Here is a 13,760-nt window from a genome sequence, read left to right as displayed (position 1 = left end):
GTATGTGGGATAATGTCTGCACAGGGCTAAATTGTGGCATTCCATGGAGGAAGGCTCCTTCCCATATTACATCATCAATATCTATATAAGTATAAAGGAAAAATAGAAAGTGGCCTTTTTATTGATTGATTGATTGAGGCTCAGGGCAGTTTATATAAAACATAGAAAACGGTACTTGGAGCTTAGTTTTTCATAACAACAACAATGATATTAACATTAAAAACTATAACAGAGGTGACAGACCATAATGATGCAAACAGGTCCAGAGCAGAATGCATGAGTGGATTTCTGGGAGAGAAGGAGAAGGGGCCCTGTAGATATTGCTGGTTTGCTCGGTCTCAACCAAATGCCTGGTGGAAGAGTTCCCTTTTGCAGAACTGTTTTAGCTCTGTCAGGTCCCTAATCTCTTCCAGGAACTCATTCCACCAGGTGGAGGCCAGGACATATAAGGCTCTGGCCCTGGTTGAGGCTAGATGGGCTTCTTTAGGCCAGGGATCATTAGCCAGTTGGTGGTGGTGGAGCATAAAGCTCTTTGAGGGGCATAGGCAGGGAGGCGGCCCCTCGGGTACATTGGGCCTTGACCACGTATGGCCTTAAAAGTAATTACCAGAACCTTTAGCCTGATCCAGAATTCAACTGGCAACCATTGCAATTGATGAAGGATGTGGGATCTCCACGGTGTCGATGTGAGAACCCTGGCTGCTGTGTTTTGGACCAGCTGTAGTTTCTGGATCAAGGCTAAGGGCAGGCCTGTGTAGAGTGAGTTACAGAAGTCCAGTCTAGAGGCGACCATGGCTAGGTGTTCTGGAGCCTGGTAGGGTGCTAGTAGGTTTGCCTGGTGAAGGTGGCAGAATGCCAGCAGCACTACTTTAATGACCTGGGCTTCCATTGTGAGGGAAGCATCCAGGATCATGGCTAGGTTCCTGGCAGAGTGAGCCATTGAGAGCTGTACACCATCCAGTGTGGGCAGATGTACTTCCTCACATGGACCCTTCCTTCCCAGACACAGGACCTCCGTCTTTGAAGGATTGAGCTTCAGACAACTCTGCTTGAACCATCTTGTCGCTGTTTCCAGGCAGCTGGCTAATGTTTCTGGGGGAGAGTCAGGGTGGCCATTCATCAGGAGGAAGAGCTGGGTGTCTTCTGCTTATTGATGACAACTCAGCCTGAACTTCCGTACCAGTTGGGCAAGAGGGCGCATGAAAATGTTGAATAAAATAGGAGTGAGGACCGTTCCCTGTGGGACTCCACAAGTAAACTGTTAGTGGTTTGATGTTCTCTCTCCTATTGCTAATTCTTGAGGATATTTTGAACATATCTAAAGAAAAAGGGATCCGAGGCAGATCCAAATATTCAGGGGCCCTGCAATGGGGATGGGCATGCAGATTTTTTTTCACCTTTATTCACCTTAATTTTAAAAACTTTGATTTAAACAAAATCAGTTTCATAGTGATTTGTTGTAGTGACTTTTGTTTTGCGTGGAAGAATGACATTCTTAGGAACTGTACCCTCCATCCAAGGGGTCCTCTTTGGTAAACGTCAGACAGTGAGGAGAAAGTGCCCACATTTTATAGACCACTTTAATGGATGAATAGGGAGGTGGTCAGTAACCAAAGGAAAGGAGGTAGAGTAGGTGCAAATAATACATCAACAAGGAATAAAATGCCATAGTGTAGCTCCCATCTTTTGCAGGTCTGTGAGACCACGTGTGCCCCAGGCATACAGAGCTGCATGAGGGTTCAGCCTGAAGAATCAACCATGTCTTCCCTCTCATCACTGTATGAAACAGGTGTGCATCTCCCCCCTTCTTTTCTGTAAGAGTGGAATCTTTTGACCAAACTCCTTTTTTAAAACTTAGAGAAGTTCACCAGGGCACTAAAGTCTTTCTGTGTGTTCCAAACTGTGGAGTGCACACATTGTTATGAGAAGCTGTCTGATAACATTTATGTCTCCCCCCCAATGTATAACATTTAGGGATATGCATTAGGATATATTGGAGCTGAATATATAGTTGAAAAATACCTTATCAAGATTTTTCGGATATAATCAGGCCTCCCAAATAAATATGGATTTTTATTTGGGATATTGAACATTAGGTCCCAAAAAATCCTGGAAATATTTGGCATTAACTGTGAATATCAGGAGCCTCCCCTCCCTTCCTGTAACTGTGGTTGCCAGGGTTTTGTATTGGCTTTCCAGACTTAGGGATGACTCTGTCTATTTCAAGTGTTTTTGTTGTTTTTAAAAAATTGATTGCAGAAGTTTATCTGTATCAAGTTCACAAGGGGTTGTTTTGGTGGATTCTTGCATTTTCTAGTTGAGATTCTTGTGTTTTACACAGGTTATGATTCTTACATTTTGCATAGTTTTATATTATCTTATTTTACGTTAGTTGCAATGAGCAATAGCTTGTAATTGACTTCCAATGAGGGGGATTTCTTAGGTTTTACATTTTTCACAGGGTTTTTTCCCCCTCCATAGCAAACAGTGGAAGACATCTTGTTCAGGGGCACATAAAATTGGACTACTTGGCCCAATTGACTTGAAATTTGGTCATTATTTAAAGTACAGGTACAAGTAGCTCCCCTGGCATTTTAGTAGTAGCACCTTTATAAACACCCTTCCCAGACCCCCAGAAAGCATTCCCATAGGCAGTAAAGGAGCCCCAAAATATTGAAAACTTGAGAAAAACCCAAATCTGAAAATTGCACTGGTATTTGGAAACTAGAAATATTGATAATTTTCAGCACCATTATATCTGGATCCAAGAAATACCAGTTTTTTTTTTACTGCACGTCCCCAGTAGTATTTGCCTCTTTACCCACCCTCCAGTCTGCATGGCTGTCTTTGATCCTGGCAGTGCAAGCAAAATGTTTCAGTCTTCTTTCAGCTTCACGATAGCCTGTGGGAGTTGCCAACACAATGCTTGCCTCTCTTCCCTTCAGTCTGCAACTCGGTCTGTATGCAGCTACAAAGAAGAAAGGAAAAGAAAAGCAAGCAAAAGGGCCCCCCTGTTTATACATAATCAGTGTCTTCCCCAAGGCAGTAAACAAGCAATGTGATTGGTGTAAACAATTTGAAAAGACAGGCCTATAAACATAGTGTTTGTTGTCAGTGGGAAGGTTTGAGTAATTCTGCTGAATGGAAAATGGCACGATCAGCTGTGCATCTACTCCTCATTGCCCCCCCCCTTACCCAACTGTTGTGAACTCTGAGCCAAATATTGGACATATCCCTAAGCCAGAATAAGGGACATAACTGAAGATATCCCAGTATTCCCGGTTGCAATTAATTTTTCAATTTGGAATAATTGTTATTCTGCCATCAAGGCACAAGTGACATATGGTGAGAGATGTTCTGTGTTACTCATACTGACTGTTCACAATTTAGTAGTCTGTTGCCTGTATCACTCATTGCTGTGAATGCGCCTGTTGCTACTATTTCTCTATTTAGTGACCCCCTGCTCCTCCACACTGTCTGAATAATGAGCAAGAGATGGGGAGTGACTTCTAAGAGCATGGAGAATGTGGTTGCTCTGCCAACCTGCCTGACTTGCTTTGGGTGCAAAAATGCCTTTCTCTCCTCCCTTTATTTCTGCCAAATGTTTACTGTGCAAGCAAGATCTTTTTCCTACAGAAGTGGAACAGAGACCAGCTCTGGCAGGCATGCTCTCTTGGGTGAGGGGGAAAGTCCTTTAAAAAGGTCTCTGAATTGGATGGAAAGCACCGAAGCTGGATAGACATTTTCCATGGAAATGTCGAAAATGAAGATAAAATTAATGGGCACTAAATAGAAATTTGGAATTGTCCTCTGGTTGACTTTCAGTTACTTGAATCTACCCTGACTTCCAAGGTTATTCCAAACAGGCCTGGAGAGGCAGCATATAAATGCGCTAAAGAATCAAACAGGTGTCTCGGCAGTGAAATGAAAGCATGTCTTACCAGTTTCCAAGTTAAGCCTTCCCAACCCGGGTACTTTTTGCCCTTTGGGATAAATGGTTCAGACTTTTCTTGATGTGTGCCCAAATGAGGCTGCTTAAGTCAGCAGGATCCAGGGCCACTCTCTCTCCTTTGCTCCTCCAAACAAAGATGGCTGGAAAGACTTCAAAGGGATGAGCTGTCTTTAGAGCTTTCTATAGTGTGCTAGTTGCTTTACTCAGTTTTGAATAGAGCGCCAGTTGGTGCTTTCATTCTTGTTCCGCCTTCACTGGCAAATAAACAGATTTACTCAACCCCCCCAAAGATTCCAGTTGTCCTTGCCAGAAAGGAAAGCTGCTTTCCAAAGTCATTAACTTTCCAGTTCTCAAGTGAGAAGAGACTAACAGCCTTTTGAGGGCAAATGGATGAATGCCAATGTGCTGGCTGCACACATTTCAGTATATGCGATATTCACACCCATACCTTATATAGCCGAACAGGTTGTTTAATTTGTGCGGTCAAAGCTCTTGATCTGGCTGGAGAACTGTTACAGCATTCAAGTCACATCCATATAAACTGCAGATCCTTGGCTGCCTTATGAGAGGCTGCCTCTTTTACACTAGCTTAAACCTTATTTAAATAAACCTATGGAATTCAGATGATACCATTTCTTCTTTGTAATGTTCTTGCAATGGGCAGGCAACAGGTGGGATCCTGTGCAGCATGTCCCCTTTTCTGTCTTCTACCAGAAGTTTCCAAGACCTCTGAAGTGCTGATGTTTGTAGTATTCCTGCAGATGAACAAACCCAGGTGACCAGGGAAGGCAGGTTGCAATGTGGAGGAGGAACCCAGTGAAATTGCCCCCCTCTTCCTTCAGTGGTTTCTGTTGATGCAAAAAAGTACCAGTGCACTAGGAACGGGGCCAACCTTGTTTCCCCTTCTTGCAGTAGCCCTCTCAAATTCTGTGACTTTTTGTTAACAGGCTGTCTGCAATTTGATGATTTTTGTGTACCGCCCAGAACCTGTCCAAGTGGGAAGAGTGTTATATAGGTCTAAGGAATAAAACAAATAAATTTCTAGCATTAGCATTTTAGAGGTCTCAGGGGGCTACCTGGGGATGGGAGATAGATTCAGGTGTGTAGCTGTGTTCGTGTGAGGCAGCCCAAAAGGATGGAAGAAGATGGGAAAGAACTTGCTTGTGCACATCCGCATGCATGCGTTCTGGAGGACCCCAGCCGATAACCTCATGATATAATATGAAATTTTCGGAACATCTTTTCGCAAGTTAAGGTTGAATGTTATGATCCTTGAAACAGTGCTCATTTCCATATAGCTAATAAAAGACAATGAGCCTCTTGTGGCGCAGAGTGGTAAGGCAGCCGTCTGAAAGCTTTGCCCATGAGGCTGGGGGTTCAATCCCAGCAGCCGGCTCAAGGTTGACTCAGCCTTCCATCCTTCCGAGGTTGGTAAAATGAGTACCCAGCTTGCTGGGGGGTAAACGGTAATGACTGGGGAAGGCACTGGCAAACCACCCCGTATTGAGTCTGCCATGAAAACGCTGGAGGGCGTCACCCCAAGGGTCAGACATGACTCGGTGCTTGCACAGGGGATACCTTTACCTTTACCTAATAAAAGACAACCAATTTCTTTTACATCTATCAGTTGTCTTGTTATCCCTACCATCTTTATAAAGTGGTGCTTGGACCATAATGGGTATAACCCATAATTCAGGGATCCGTTTCCCAAGAGCATCCTGTATATGTGTTGTGTCTTGTCTGTGGACAGGGATGGTGTGGTCCTGAAAAAGGAAGTGCAGAATCAGCCTAGGAACCTCTATCTCACCAGAATAACTTGGATACCAGGCCTAGGGTATACATTATGTATAAATGTAGTGTAGATAAATACTTTGTAGTGTGCTGTGTTTGCTTTGAGCATTTCATATGGAGAGACATATATGGTTTTAATTATAGTTTGTACAGTGTATATAGTCACAATAATTCAGCAAGATTATCATTTGATTTTTTCCTCTCACACACAGAGCCTTGCTCCAAATCAAATTGAGACCCTGGGAGAACTGCAGATGCCTTGCAACTCTACATGTTCTGCAGAAGGTAAAGGCAGTCTCTCTTCTAAAAATATGCACTAATCTATTGTCAGTAATGTACATTACATGCATTGGATCAGCTTTTGCTTTCTGAGAATTTTCCAATGTACGGGCAGATCTGGTAGAAAAACCTTTCTTTTATCAGTATGGCTAAAGGCAGAGTTTCTTTTGGTGAAGGCACCATCTTTCCACCTAGCCAGTCTGCAAGATTGTTACAAGGAGAAATAAGATCAGCATCGTAGAGTGCTTTGTACACTGATAAGAAATAATTCAACAAGATGTCACTTAAAATGCTCCTGTGGGGAAATATTCATATAAGATATCTGGAGTTTAGATTAGATAGAAATTCATACTTGGTATAGTTTCATACCAGTCTTATCTCCTTCTTTCCAAGATAAAAAGCAGCTTCCGGGGGCATATATGTTTATCCTCTCTGTTTTACCTTCACAACAACCCTACAAGGTAGATCAGGTTGAGGTATAAGTACTAGCTGAAGTTCACCCAGTGAATTTCATGGCAGGGCGGGGATTGGAACATGAATCTTCCGTGCCTCACTAATCACTAGACCATACTGACTTTCATATCCACATATAATTGATTTTAAAAAATGATGTTCCCAAACCCAAGAGATTTGACCCACACATATAAGCAGGCTTCTGAGTATAGATCATCTAGCAAAGGTAGACAAAAATGGACACATTTCCAGAGGTACAACTTGGAGGCAGGGCTCTCATGGATCAGGAAGCTCCCTGCTGCTTTCTGCCATTTATGTGGCTTTCACCCTTTACGGGGTCTTGCCACTGTGCTTTACCTAGATCTCTGAGCTGGTGCAAAGGATGTAGTCTACAATCCTAGGCAGAAATAAGGCTTCCTTTCCTGACTGTAGTAGTAAGTAAGTAAGTAACTAGTAAGTAACCAGTTATTATTTCTCCCCAAATGCCAGAAGAGGGCAGAATTCCACCAATGTTGTTTAAGTGTTTCCTTGTTTAATAAAGTCTAAATGATGGTGTGGCTAACAGAAGTGCTGCGGGTTGGGTTTTGATTTTGAAGTTTTTATCTTTTTAAATTTTGACATCTAGCAGCTGCTCTCTCAAGGGTTTTGCTTCATTGTAGCATGGTGAGAAAGCAGCACAATGCAGCAACCTTGCTCAAGGCCCATCTTCTTTCATTAAGTGATACTTTATAGCTCTTACTTTGGAGCTTTTATTGGCTGCAGTACATATTTTACACGCGTTAAGAACTGGTCTGGGCCTAGATGATGCCTAAAACCAAAGGGGGCAGGGGGACTAGATTAGAACTGTAACCCCCAAACTCCAACTGGTAACAGTTAGGACCTACAACAGTTGAATGTCTGTATTGTTTTTAAATTATATTACTTTTAGTGTGCACAATTTAAAAACAACAACCATAGGAATTTAAAACATATTTCCAGCCCATAAGCTATTGCAATCCAGTATGCTATTCACTATGTGAACCAATTGACCAACGCGTTTTAGCCCTTCTCTATAGGCCTTCTTCAAAGGTCTGGTTTTAACATACACCAATTCTTAACGCGTGTAAAGTATGTACAGCAGCCAATAAAAGCTCCAACGTAAGAGCTGTAAAGTATCACTTATTGAAAGATGTCTAGTTTTCAGTTATTAGCTCTCTTCTAAATTTTTCAGTGGTGTGTTTCCGTATTAGTGCATGTATTGCAATGAGTGAAGACTTCATTTTGGTGCTATGAGCAGCAGGGCCCTTTCTTGGGTTGCCACCTCTCTACCTGCAGATGATGGGGGCACCAGAAGCAGCACCTCTGATGATGACCACAGTGGATGGTACCAAGTTTACAAGGTTTTAGATGTCACAGGATGACATCTTTATTCACATGGGCTTCTTGAATCCCTGTTTCCCATGGGGGCTTCATGAATTGCTTTACGAGAGTCTCCTGCTTTTCTTAGATTGCTGTTTTCAATTTTGTCTGATGCGATGTTCTCCTATATTTTGCTGCTGTTTTAATCTTTTTATTGGGAATCGTAAATGTTGTCATTGGAAAGGCTTCTGTACTGTAACTGAAGCATTAAAACAGCTATTGTTATGACAAATAATACTGTGGCTGGGTCTGAATCCAGGATCACCAGAGCTGTTAGGCATTAGAATATCAACAGCTGCTTCCTTTCCCCTGCACGTAGCCATAGCAATGCCTTTGGTTTGGTTGGGTTTCACAACAGGTAATTCCAGTGGGTCAATGTTAAGCTGATATTGCTACCTCAATGCTGAATCTCCCATAGCATAATTAAATTGAGGGTGACCGAGGCTGAAAATTCAGCTGTGCCCCTGTAATTAGCAGAACTCCCTGTCTAAGAGACAGGAACAGTGCAAATCTGTGGCAAATAATAATTTGAAGATAGTTTACATTCTCCTTTGTGCTTTAATAAACAGTCTCTGCAAACAGCTGGCAGCTGTGTCAGCTAGATATCAATACAATTCTGGAGAACGTTCAGTATGCAGGGGAAATGTAAGGAAATATTTAGATTAAAACCTTCAGTTCATTCTTTCAAGGATCAAGTACATTTTACTGTGATGTTCTCAGGGGCTCTGTATCTTATTTTTCCTTCTGTTTTGCAGGCTACCATGTCAAATTCTGTTTTTCTTTGTGTGCTCTCATCTTTTGTCTAATTGGTAGAAATAGAATGAAACAAACAAACATTTTTTTTCTAATCCTCAGAAATATTTAATCAAGTCTACTTTTTGGGGGTGGGAATATTCTTGTATCCTGAGCCAGTGCGCCACCTGCAGGTAATCCAGTGCTATGGAAACAATCTTCCAGCAGACGCTATGTGGGAAGGCGTGATGATAAAAAGCATCCTGTCCTGTTATCTTGGAATGGGTGAATATCCTAGAAACAACTAGCAGACATGCCACGAATGGCTTCTGCTTGTTAGTTGCTTCTAGAATGCCAAAAGTAGAGTTAGATTTAAATCTTTCTGTGCCAAAAAGGCAATGTAGTGGCTAGAATTCTGTGTTAATACAGAAGTCCAGTCTTCATCATTTAGTTGTAGTCTAGCTTCAGCAGTGCTTTTCCTATAGAGAAAATTTCTCTGAAAAGAAAAAAAAAACAGCATTTATTTATTTGGAGATTTCTATACCGCCCCACTTGGACTTTGCTGTATCGGGGCTGTGCAGTATATACCAGAGTGATGAATTCTTTCCAGTTATTCAGTCAGGAAGCTGATTAATCTGATGTGACCGTAACCTTAAAATAGTCATTTTCTTGAAAGGAAAGCGTGTGAAAAACATGTCACATTTTAATCTGCATTATAGACTAGGCAAAAATTGAATAATGGGCAGCAGATATGTATTAACTGAAATATTTTGAAATATTAAGGGAGTCTTGGTTTTATAGGCATAGCGATGTTTGAACATACAGCAACAAATTTTGACAGCTGTTTTGCATGTTACCGCACACAAATGAGCTGGGTGTGTCACTTTTGTGACACATAGACTGATTATGCACGGGGCAGGTAATCCACAGTGATGGCATCAGGGCAGCCCTGATTGCACATGATGCTGCCACCATCCCAGTCCTGGCCCAGCACATGGCCATGGTAAGGGAATGCAGAATCTTCTGCATTCCCTGGGATGCCGCGGGTGCCAGCAGAGGCTAGGTCAGGCTGGTGCCATGCATAAGTCCCCCGACCTATGGTGTCTCTGAAGGGACACCACATGCCCCTGTCGCCTCTGCAGAGCTGCAGAGCTGGCTGGGGAGTCTCCCCCCATCCCCACCTTGATGGGAGAGTGGCATGCTGCTCCCTGCCATTGTGCGGTGGGGGCCCCATGCCCCCTGCTCCTTCCCGCTGCTGCTGCCTTCCAGCCCTGGTGTTTTGGGCACGCTGGTAGAGTCTGCATACACCGGGGGATTCCCTTCGCTGTCGCAATGCCTGGCAGCAGCCCAGCATGGTTGCTGCTGTGCATAATAGGTCATAAAGGGGAAACTTCTGTGTCTGTCCTCTATCCTGGATGAGGTCGATAAATTGTTCATTCATTATGTTTATATCTTACTTTTTGATTATAAAGTCCTGAAAAACAGTTTAGAGCATCTGAAAAATACAGTTTTATTTTTGTCTTCTCCCTCTCATCCCCAGTATACTAATTCTCATTGCAGAATTAGTGCTAGGGTCCTTTCCCACCAGAATAACCAGTCCATGGAGTTAAAAAAAATTTTTTTTATTGTTTGCTTATAGCCTAAGAACTGAACAATTTAAATTTATAAATGTTTTGCGCTATAGTTTTTATGTTCTTTTATGCTCTGGGTTTTTTATGGTATTTAATTTTAATTATTTTGTAATGATGGTTTATCTTGTGAGACTTCATGAATCCATCTGTGAAGATGCAGCATATAACTTTTCTAAATCAATGAACAAGGCAAAGCTAGGTGTTACTCTTCCATAATTGTTGTTCACATTTGTATCCCTTGTTTCAGGACCTATATATGATGTAATAAAACAACGAAAAGGGAAAAAAACAGCAACAAAAAGTACTCCTTTCTTTTTGAGAATAGTATTTATTTTATATAACCGCATAGACTGAATTTAACAAATGTGCAGAATACGCATGCTGTTCTTTCATAATAGTGGCACTGTCTGTGACGGGGGGAAAATGAATTAATATGGATTTAGTGCACTGTGTCCTTCCTTTAGAGTTTTGAAAAGGAGCCAGGAAACAAAATAATAAAGTAGTCACAATTGTTCCCTGCAATCAAAGGGAAAGAGCTAGTTCTTAAAATGCATGAGGTTTCCTTTCTTTTTATTAAGTCAGAGTCCCGTGTACAATATAATATGCCTGTGGTAGTCTACAGTGTTTGACAAGTACATATTAATCAGCAAGGCTGGTTTACGACTCAACATGTATTTTCACAGCATGCCCCTTTAAGAAAAAAGGAACTTGTTTATAATTAGCCCATTAAAATAATACAACAGCTTATTGTGGAGCCATCTAGTATTTCAACCACAGGCATGTACTTTGGGAGTAGTAGATATTATAAAAGAACATTGTTTGGTCTTTGTGAATCCTTCTATTCTGTGCTATTGGTGTGTGAATGGCGAGAACTTCCGCAATTTTCTGTTAGAAGATCATTGAAAAATGTCTTTTGTTTAAACAGATCCTGTGGACTTTGGGTCTGAGGAACCATCTCTGAAAAATGAAGATGTAACGGTACAGTTCCACTATGCTGACAAAACTGTTCTGACCGAGCAGTGATATCAGGGCTCTCTCAGCCTCACCCACCCCACAGGGTGTCTGTTGTGGGGAGAGGAATGGGAAGGCGACTGTAAGCCACTTGGAGCCCCCTTTGGGTAGGGAAAAGCGGCATATAAGAACCAACTCTTCTTCTTCTTCTAGCTAAAAATCTACTGAGGTTCCCACCACTTGCTTTGGTTCCTGAATACTTTTCAGAATTAAATAGAATATTGGTCCAGATTTGCCATGTGTCACATCTTATATCTTTTTTTTATAATAACAATATATATTATGTAGCTGACTAATTTCAAAAAAGCAAGTTACTGAGGATGGAAGCTGTAATAATGAAGTTAGCTGCTTGTTTGGGATAAAAAAACCCTGTGGACTTCAAGCCAGCCATGTGCCTTCGGGGATCAGTCTTTGAGAAGTGAGGACTATTTTGGTTGTAGTTATATTCTTTTGGGACTTCTGTTTATCATACAATGATGTAAAGGTCCCATGCCTGAAACTGAGAACAAATGTGTTGTCTTATTACATGTAGTTAGTTCAATGAAGATATTTAAGAATTTCACATATTTTGTACCAGCCATGGAGTCTGGATCAAAAATTCCACACTGTGGGGCCAGGGACATATAGGGCATTTTCCTATAAACCTGGGGGAACTTAGTTTTCAGAAAAACATAAACAGTGATTTAAAAAAAAAACCCCACAAATATTATAATACTTGCTTCTTTAAGAAAAGCACATCACCAGGATTTTTATAAGCCTGTATTGTGAGGTGGGCCAGGCTAGCCCAGTCTTATCAGATCTTGAAAGCTAGGCTGGGTTTGCCTCGGATGGGCAACTCCCAGAGATTTCCAGTTGCTACACAGAGGCAGGCAATGGAAAACCAACTCTGCTCATCTTTTAAAGTTGGAGGGGGGGGGGAGAACCAAAACCAGTAGATGGGGGAATAGAAAAAGGTACGTGAATGAGGGAAGAGACAAAGGCTGCTGGAGGGAGAATGGGGAAAGGTTAGGTAGGTAAGAAAGAAAGGCTGCAGACAGTGCCTGAGACATGCAAAGAGGAAAAGCAATAGGGAGGGAAGGAAAGGGGAATGAGACACTCTCCCCATGAATCCTTGTGGTCTCCTATTTGTGTTATCCTCATTTATGCACCTGATTTCTGCTAATAGAGTGGTTCATGGGTGTGTCTCTAAAAATAGCAAATGAATTGACCTATAATAAACAGTTGGGTCAACATTTTAATGATCTGCATTGTCTGTTCCTTGATTTTTGTAAAGGCATTGTCACTTCATTTGCAAGAATCGATCAAGTTTGGATTTTTGTTTCTACCTGATGCCTTTAATCAAAAGGAGCTAGCAGTAGTCACTGATTACTCTGAAACAATGGGAAACATTAACTATTGAAATGCTAGAAAACCTATCTACGTTAGTGTTTAGAAAAGAATGGTTCTGAGAGAGTGGATGTTCTTTTCTGTGGTTTTATTTTTAGTTATTGTATATGGAGATAAAAAGGAATGATTGCTCTTGAAAAATATATTCAGAAATTTCACATTTCGATTTGTTTCCGTATTGAGTCTGCCATGAAAACGCTAGAGGGCGTCACCCCAAGGATCAAACATGACCCGGTGCTTGCACAGGGGATACCTTTACCTTTGTTCGTTTCTAGAGCATAAAATAGGCCACAATCTAATTTTTTTCTTTTTTTGGCAGGTTTATAAAGATTATATGATTCAGCCAATTGAAAATGAAAATGACACCTTGTTCGATTTAGGTAAGAAAATTATTTTACTTGTCTTGATTCAGTTTTTAAAAAATGTGAGCCTCATGATTTGGTGGTGACTAGAAATTATTCTCTGGTGATCAGGACTGGATTATGTGCAGAAGCCTGTCACCTTCTTCCCCCCTTCCCTTCTGTCTCAAAAGACCAATAGCCAGTGATGTACCTTGCCTATTTGGTCCCTGCGGAGGATACCTTTTTCATACACACCTTCCACTATTGTTTTATGTGTCAAGGCACTGCTGATTGATGGGGATCCCATAGGGTTTTCCAGGCAAGAGACACCCACAATTGGCTTGCCATTGCCTTGCCTCCATGTTGGCCCTGCTTCGCTTCTGAGGTCTGATATCAGGCTAGGCTGGGGCAATGTACCAATGCTCAGCAAACCCAGTGCCATTGATGACAATGCTAGTTGATGTCAAGTACAAAATCACAGTCCAAGCAATGGGTGGGGGTGTTGGAAGCCTAGCAGAACCTGTGTAATGTATGGAACCTATTAACAAAGGTTTGCTACCATACCAGTCTTAGATACACCCTGTCACCAAGCAGGATAAGGATGGCTTATGACATGGCTATACATTTTCTTAGGTCTGTGGGCTCTTTACACCCCTTCATTTCCTAGATTCCAGTCCAAAAGCATGTTAGAGACTAATAAGATTTTCAGGGTATAAGCTTTCGAGATTGCCCTTCATAAGATATGAAATGTCAGAAATCTGACAAATATCTGATGAAGCAAATATT

The 13,760-nt window shown here is 41.7% G+C and overlaps 1 protein-coding gene across 3 annotated transcripts in view; it reads left to right on the top strand.

Moving 5' to 3' along the window:
* ARHGEF28 (Rho guanine nucleotide exchange factor 28) overlaps positions 1 to 13,760 on the top strand; it is a 160,777-nt gene that overhangs the window by 54,691 nt on the left and 92,326 nt on the right. For all 3 annotated transcript variants that reach the window (XM_077347418.1, XM_077347417.1, XM_077347419.1), the window contains 3 exons: positions 5,956 to 6,028; positions 11,162 to 11,214; positions 12,953 to 13,013. In XM_077347418.1, coding sequence (XP_077203533.1) covers positions 5,956 to 6,028; positions 11,162 to 11,214; positions 12,953 to 13,013 — 187 coding nt within the window. The remainder of the gene's footprint in view (positions 1 to 5,955; positions 6,029 to 11,161; positions 11,215 to 12,952; positions 13,014 to 13,760) is intronic.

This window comes from Paroedura picta, chromosome 7, assembly GCF_049243985.1.
Source record: "Paroedura picta isolate Pp20150507F chromosome 7, Ppicta_v3.0, whole genome shotgun sequence".
Lineage (NCBI taxonomy): Eukaryota > Metazoa > Chordata > Lepidosauria > Squamata > Gekkonidae > Paroedura > Paroedura picta.
Note: the sequence above shows the minus strand (reverse complement) of the source record. Positions and strands in the feature narration are given on the sequence as shown.